Raw genomic sequence first — 7,530 nt, 5'->3', positions numbered from 1 at the left:
TTCCTGTCAAGACTTCACATCCTGACATGTCCAGATTTCTCGCATTCTTTGGTCGTCCTCCCCACCAAGCCCACAACTGTTCCGTCTCAGGAGCTGAGGAGCAGAACTCTTCTCTCTGACAAGCTTCTTCTGTCTTGACCCGGACAAACAAACAATCCTTCCATGTTTAACTCAGGGTTGCGTAACAAGACAAGGAGATATCAAATAGTGTTTGTGTCAGCTGCCGTGATGAGCCAAACAGGACACATCGACCCGCTCTCGCCCTTCACTCCTCCTCCTCCTCCCCCCCCCCCATTAGCCCACTAGCAGACTCAGCATCTGTTAAAAACATGAAAATATACTTCCACGAGACCCGCGGTCTTAAATTCAGTTGTGCGATAACACAACAGCTGGATGGATTTTGTTAAAAACATTTATTGAAAAAAAAAAAAAAGGACAAAAACAGTACAAGCATTTATTTCACATTTGCCTGAAGACTTTAATCTTTGCTGGTCCTGCGCCAGTTTCAACTGTCCACAAGGACGATAAATCTCCCGTTTGTGGAGAAAGCTGCTCGCCGTGTGACACCAATGTCCTGGACACGCTCGGTCTCTCAGCCCACCTTCAAAAAGGCAGTATTGGACAGTCTCGTGTCCTCCGCTCCAACGCCTCACCTGTTTGACCATCAGCGCAGGCCTGGTGGGATCTCATCCAGGCGCAGCACTTACAGTAATTGAGTAATGCCCCGTTCAGAAAAGCCTCATTAAATTCTCAGTACCAGTGTGTTTCCGGACATGGCTGCTGAAAGACTGAAGTCAGCAGCATGACATTGAGAATATTGCAGGGAAGGAGGTACGAGCAGTGATAAGAGCACCGCGCTCCTCAAATACATGGCAGTGCACAGCATCCAGGTGGGAACATGAGCTGAAAATTAAAGTGTTAATATTTATTCAGTGTACCCTTCTGATGACCTCAAGTACAGCCCATGTCTAGAAATATTTGTATATCTGCAGCTGCCAGTGGTAAAACTTCCTCCTCCTGATCAACCATCAGTGCTGAACTTCAACAATCTGAACCAAAGTCCTTGAAAACACTGAAGGGTCCATTTCTTCCCCACACAGTGACGTCGCTGGGGGCGACGTCTGCAGCACAGTGTGCAGGTGTGCCTCGTAGCTGGTGTCGCGCATCCACGTGCACGGCCTCTGGAGGATTTCCTTGTCCAGCTCACCGTTCTGCTCGGTGGGCGGCACGGGTGGAGCCGGGCCCAAGTGAGACAGCAGCTCGCAGTCCCAGTCAGAGTCCGATGACGACGGCGAGAGCTCGGCCAAGTCTGGGATGAGAGTCGGCTCGATGCAGACCAAGGTGGAGTGGGAGAGTGACGGGTGAGAGACTTGATCAGTGGGGAACTGAAGGGGAGGATGAGAAACATTTGCTCTGGAGGGAAGTGACAACAATGACCGGTGTGCGACCAAAGTGCTGCTATGACCCAGAACGTCCGTTTGGTTTTCCAAAGCATGCGTTCTGACTGCTGAGTTCTGCATGACCTCGTCAAATCTCATCGTCTCAAGCCAACAATCCCTGTCACCAAACATCTCCGTCCTTCTTCTTTTGCTCCGGTGGTGTTTAGGGCTAGAAGATCGACAACGTTTTTTTGAGTTTGGTGGGGTCGCTGACAGCAGGGGGAGGGAACATGATCTATGTGGTGGAAGTTCAGCACACTCCAAACCATTGCTGGGGCGTAAGACCCCACTTGGTCCTGTAAGAACCTCTCTGTTTGACCCCGACCCTCCCTCTGCTAAAGAGGGAACTGGTAGGGGGCAGATGAGAACAGTTAAAGATTCAGGCACACTTTCTACTGCGCCCATTTCGCATGCGAATGAAATCTCGTCCTCTATGGTGTAACTCTGAGAACTGAGGACAGGAGGTTCTGAGTAAGAGCTGTGTGGCTCCATCACTTCGTAGATATCAAGGAGCGGAGGCAAGCAATGGTCCAGGAACAGAGGTTTGACGATGGCCGGGCTGGGGGCTCGTGGTTCAACTTCCAATACAGGCATAACTGGAGTAGAGGTTGGGGTCTGGCTGTCAGGAGAGGGGCCCTTTGCATAAGGACCCAACAGCTGCATGTCAGCAGGGAACACAGCTGGATTTGAGATGCGATGTGATTCTTCTGTTGGCGTTGTGACACGAGCAGAGGAAAGTGGCCCAGGAACCGGACTGGAGGCTGAGCCTCGTCTCCTCAAAGCCTGAACAGCTTGTTCTGCCTCGGCATCGGTGAGGGTCTCCAGTTCACAGACATCTTGGACGGTCAGAGGAGTTGGTGGTCTAGGAAGAAAAGGAAATGTATGATGCGTGTTTGGCAAAAATACATAAATAGCTCACCAACATCAGAACAGTGCAAGTAAGCAGAAATCACCTATTCAGGGTTTCTTGTGATTGCGTTGACGGATTCAGGTTGAATCCTGGCGTCATTTCAGCCACCAGCTGGTCCACTGCCAAATAGTTGGAGGAGTCCAGCACAAACGCTCGGTGATGGTCGGACTTCAAGTGCTGCAGGGGCGAAAAAGAGGACATATGAGCTGAACAATGAAGGTTACAAACACATATATGTCAGTTATGTGCAGAGAAGAACAAGACTGCCACCTCCTCCAGGCTATTGAAGGGCTGCTGACAGCATTCACAGTAAGACAGTTCCTTTTTGCGTGGTCGCCAAGGTGACTGGGTCAAACTGAGCGGCGTGTGAGATTTGTCCTTAATGCTACTATCAATGTTACTCCTTTCCCTGTTAATAAAGAGAATAAAAATACAGTTATTCCAAAGAAGACAGTCATCTATTTCCATGTGTGTGTGTGTGTGTGTTAGTCAACTTAAACCCATCGTGCAAATGCTAATGTAATCACTTGGGCTGAGTTAAACAAACCTGGGTTTATTTTCTGCTTTCTCTGTCTGCTTTTCAAAGCGAGGAGGAGGCGGAGCTTCAAAGGGACTGTATCGTCCTGAGTAGCACAGAGCGGGGAAGCTCATCGACTGCATGTGCAGAGGCTTGTACTTCCTGGTTACAGAACAAGACGACTGATTTTAAAATGCAGAGGGCGGCACAATAGATTCATGTGACAGCACGTGATATGTATATACAATGATCAATGTTAGCGCTTGGAAAGCATCATCACTTCTTCATTTCTTTGATTTCTCAAGCAAATATTGGGGCAAGTCACACCAAGCAAATGTCTTTTGGTTCCGACTGTTGTCACAGTGAATCTACTTCAAACTGGTGCCAAACTAAATGTAGGATTAGAGAAGAAAAAGGCCAGGCTAATATTCAACTGTTTCAGCCACTGCGGGTTCATTTCCCTAAGAGATGGTGCATGCGTTCGGCACGCAGCACTTCAATTAGCTGAAATGAGAGGGCGAATGAAAAGACCTGTTAGCGGAGAGATCCCCCGCAGGACCGGAACAGGCAGTGGAGCCTGCAGAGCCTCATCAAATAGAAATCGTATCCCCTTGAGCGCTACGCTCCTGGGGAGCAGCATCACTAGAAGGGGAGGGCTCGTCACATTACACGATGGAACTCATTAACTGGTTCAATCAGGAAAATCACGTGGGCTGAAATGAAAGCCTCCAAAACCAGCACCCAGTGGGGTAGGAGGAGCAGAAACACAGTTATGTCACTGCCACCCTTTGTTGTTCCACAACCACTCTGCTGAACAAGAGGAAGCTAAAATATGTATTTTACCGATTTATTCCTGCACTTGAATGGAAAATTTTAAATACATGTCTGTTTACTCCTGGAAAATCGAGCAACCCAGTGTCTAAATACTGACATGCATGACAGTATCAAAGTAAATCACTGTTAAAAGCTTTGTTCCTAGTCTAACTTAACTGAACCATGCACCTGTATGCCCTCCAAATCCAGATGATTGTGAAGCAAGTTTCCATGGCTTTATTATTTATTTTTCCCAAAACTTTTCCTGGATTATAAATGGCCACCCTTTGAATGTTCCAGGTCTATCATCACAGTGTGAACGCTGTTTCTTCACTTTCTCACCTAAATCTTCAAGATGTTGTAGAAAGATGAGCCTCAAATGTCCACACAGATGAGGAGAGTCACAATAAAACTCAAAACTCACACACCTGAGCCAAAATCCCCATCTGTCTGAACCCAAAACTTTTTTGTCCAACTGGAAGGTTAAAGAATGTATGAGGGATTTTTTTTTAATTAAAAAAAAAAAAATCTAGATTCCTGTCACGGAGCACTCTGCTGTATTTGGGTTAACAAACCCTGATCTTCCACCACAGAGCAAATGAACAAACTGCACTGAGGAGTTAAAAACTTGCCTGCTTATGTCTTCGATTTTGAGATAGGGAGATCTCAAGGCTGCAGCTGTGGACGTGTCCAAAAACAAGACAGACCCAAGAATTAAGCTGATGAACTTCAGAAAATATTGCTGGCAGCATGAACATAGAAACTTAACAAACCTTTGACAACATGGGAACGTTGCTGTTTGGTGTAGGTCCTCTGAATTAAAAGAGATGAGAAATAAAAACATGAATAATACACCAAACAATTCACACACATATCAGATAACTCTGCGTTATTATGACGCATATCTGAAAGTAACTCCTTCTGACCAAATATGCATGGGTCATTTATTTACTAACTGCAACAAGCTAAAGTGTAAAGACATTACATCCAACCATCGTACCTCAGGCCTTTTATGCTTCTCACTGTTCAAGTGTTTCAAATAGAAAAGCACATCTGATGATGGAGTCAAGGAGCAACACAAGATGCACACAGTTAACTGCTCTGATGGAGAACGATTATGCCACAAACACAAGCACTTGCATGGCGCCATCTGCTGTGAGGGGGAAGTCACTGCAGTAGATATACAAACTCAGCTCAGGGTCAATAAGGATACCATCTGCATACAAAATCTTGACTCCCCATGACCGAGCGTTGGCCAAAACGCTGCCCCCCTGCAGCCACTCCTGCAAGACAGAACCAGACTGCATCACTATTAAACCACCACCGCTCACAAAATGAAAAATAAAAACCTGCCATTACTTACATTGTTGCGCATGGCCTTTTCAAGTAAAGCCTTCCCCCGGCTACCACAAGCCTGTAGAACACAAACAGCTCAAATGTATCTGTTTGCTAATCCTGCAATCTTAAAAAGAGCGTCTGTAAATGATTCCTGCTCTGTACCATGGGCCGAGGGGTTCCTGGTTGCCGTTTTTCATTGCTGAGGACACTCTGTTGCTCCTTGACAGGACGCAGGGCTTCCTCAGTTCCCTTTGACCCCTCTTTGGTAACCACACGGCTCTGCTCCGTCAGGTTCTCATGACTTCCAGTCACAACAAAGCTCACATCTTTGTGCAGGAAACTCTCAATCCTCTTTAAAGACAAAAAATAAATAAAAATTATTTTCCTTGGGTTCTGTTGGAAGACATGTTTGATACCAGCCAATTCCCCCTGAATGCATTTTAAAGGTGACTTTTCGAACAATGGCATGCAAAGGTAATGGAAGTTGGTATATCAAATTTAACAAAAACACCTTAATTTTTGGAAGGGAGATAATGAGCTTCATGGGAATAAGAAACACCTTTTGTGAATAAGTTCTACGACTGTCAAAACTACTGCTACAACGATGTGTTGAGCTCCAGCCAGGACCGGCATGGCGGAGGTTGAACTTTGCTTAATTTAACCGGATAAATCTTGACATGGTTTCCTCTCTTTGTGTTTCCTGTCAGAGAGGGAACGCTGATTAAAATATTCCTCAAGTCAGAAACTTATGAAAACTTTCCAGTACAAATGTGAATAAATAAATACTTTGAATGAAGAAAAAAACATTTTGAACATACCTGCTAATTATCGCCATATCTTACCATACCACCATTGAGAGAGTTTAACACTACAATTTAAACAATAGAAGTTAAAGCTACTGTCAAAACTACTGCTGAGCAAAATCCGAGTTTTAGCTGGAATATAATTCACCACTGCTGCACATATCAGTTAGGCTGAATGAACATGGATGTCACTTGGACACACTTACCCCTCCTAGAAGAGATATGGCTTCCAAGAGTAAAGTTGTTGGGCGTTTCTTGACCTTGTCCAAGTAGAAGGTCTTCCCCTCCAGCTTCTTCTCTCCAGGACATAGTTTGCCCAGAAGGCCTCGCTCCTCCGCGTACTGCTGCGGCTGCATGGTGGTCCTGGTGCAGTAAAGGAGCCGACAGCTTTAAAAACAAAACACTGGAGTCTCATTAAAAGAAACAGGTTCATGTCTAGATTTTACATAGTTTCAATGTGATGCTATAAGTTATTTCCTTTAGAAGAGGTGTGCAGCTTGACAGTCTCTCTTCTCACTGTCATGGTAAATACTGGTAGTATATTTTGTTTTGTTTTCAATTCTACCTGGGATTAAGATTAACATTGGTTCACAAGGGGCCCTGTTGTTTATTTACATCTATATTCCCTCTCTATCGTCTTTGATTTGAAAAAAAAAACTATCCAGTTTTAAACCGCATTTTTCATTTAGATTTGTTTTTATTTCCTTCAAATTCAAAGACCTATTATGAACACATATAGAGGCATACTTGTCAAATTTATACTAGTCAGAGTAATTAATGGACACAAGCGTTCATTATCATATCTTATAGATTGGTGTCAATAATCAAGCCATGTAAGCTTGTAGTGCTGTGTAGCATTTCCCTACTACGTTTCAGTTTAAAAGTAACCAACACGTGACTGACGGATCTGGCACATCATTAATATATCGTGTTGCCCGAATAACGTTATTTTTCACACGTAACCAAAACATTTTGTTATTAAAGGTTTGATGAATTTAACGATAGTCTATCAGGCAATCGAGCATGACATTTAATACATTGTTTCTATTAAGATGGGAAAAGCGAATCACGGTTTCTTTCCCCTCGAAGCGTTGGGTTAGTTTCATTAATGAGCAGTTTGCACAACTATGCAATACTGAAGCTCGACACCAACATTCCTGACAGAAAAACAAACATGGAATGCTACTTAGCCAAGCTAAATATTACAAAACTTAAGACAGGTAGCCACCTAGCTAGTTAGCCAGCTTGACAAACCCTGTGTGACCTGCGAGCGGATATTAGCTATTAGCTGACTTAGCACCCCTAAAACTCATCCTCGTCCATGCTAATGAGGCGTTTTGCTACTTAGAGGCCCGATAAACCGTTCTTTCTACATTCCCAGAACAAAAAAGACAGACGGTCACTTACGCGTTATTTCTGTGCTGAAGAAGAAGCTGCGTTACAGGAGTTGATTCGTCAGCACGAAACCCAAAAGCAACCGCCGCTTTTTCAAAACACCAGCGCCGACATTGTCACATCCGGTGTAACGCTGCTATTGGTGCTCCTCCTCGGGTCTCAAATTGGACTTTCAACACTTACTCAGTCCTTGTTGTTGATTTTTATTTTCTACATTGTAGAAATTTCAAGGATGAACGGTGCACATATTAAATGCGACAGTCCTGTGTATAGTGTTTGTGGGGGGGGGTGGCTTTTTTATTCAAAAAGTGCGTG

The 7,530-nt window shown here is 44.6% G+C and overlaps 1 protein-coding gene across 4 annotated transcripts; it reads right to left on the bottom strand.

Moving 5' to 3' along the window:
- Positions 1-415: 415 nt before the first annotated feature.
- Positions 416-7,383, bottom strand: dbf4b (DBF4B-CDC7 kinase regulatory subunit). Of its 4 annotated transcripts, none has more exons than XM_086194588.1 (12): positions 7,228-7,383; positions 6,027-6,183; positions 5,180-5,368; positions 5,043-5,093; positions 4,893-4,980; positions 4,680-4,732; positions 4,453-4,492; positions 4,308-4,357; positions 2,897-3,024; positions 2,620-2,758; positions 2,393-2,526; positions 416-2,301 (listed from the first exon to the last, which is right to left on the bottom strand). In XM_086194588.1, exons 2-12 carry the CDS (start codon positions 6,174-6,176, stop codon positions 1,029-1,031), a joined length of 2,295 nt encoding a protein of 764 aa, XP_086050714.1. In that variant the 5' UTR covers positions 6,177-6,183; positions 7,228-7,383; the 3' UTR covers positions 416-1,028. The 4 variants fall into 4 exon arrangements, with proteins under 4 accessions (XP_086050714.1, XP_086050715.1, XP_086050716.1 ...); XM_086194589.1 differs by having other exon boundaries at positions 6,027-6,207; positions 7,228-7,364; XM_086194590.1 differs by lacking the exon at positions 7,228-7,383 and adding an exon at positions 7,049-7,173.
- Positions 7,384-7,530: the final 147 nt, after the last annotated feature.

This window comes from Aulostomus chinensis, chromosome 23, assembly GCF_037954235.1.
Source record: "Aulostomus chinensis isolate RoL2024-O1b breed Wild chromosome 23, RoL_Achi_v1.0, whole genome shotgun sequence".
In the NCBI taxonomy this organism is placed as follows: domain Eukaryota; kingdom Metazoa; phylum Chordata; class Actinopteri; order Syngnathiformes; family Aulostomidae; genus Aulostomus; species Aulostomus chinensis.
This window is presented reverse-complemented; position numbering and strand designations above follow the sequence as displayed.

Coding starts and splice junctions, on each gene's coding strand:
- dbf4b (XM_086194588.1), bottom strand. CDS start 6,176: ATGCAGCCGCAGCAGTACGCGGAGGAGCGAGGCCTTCTGGGCAAACTA. Junction 5,369..6,026: donor CCATATCTCTTCTAGGAGGG/GTAAGTGTGTCC, acceptor TTGTCTTTAAAG/AGGATTGAGAGTTTCCTGCA. Junction 2,302..2,392: donor TCACAAGAAACCCTGAATAG/GTGATTTCTGCT, acceptor TTTTCTTCCTAG/ACCACCAACTCCTCTGACCG.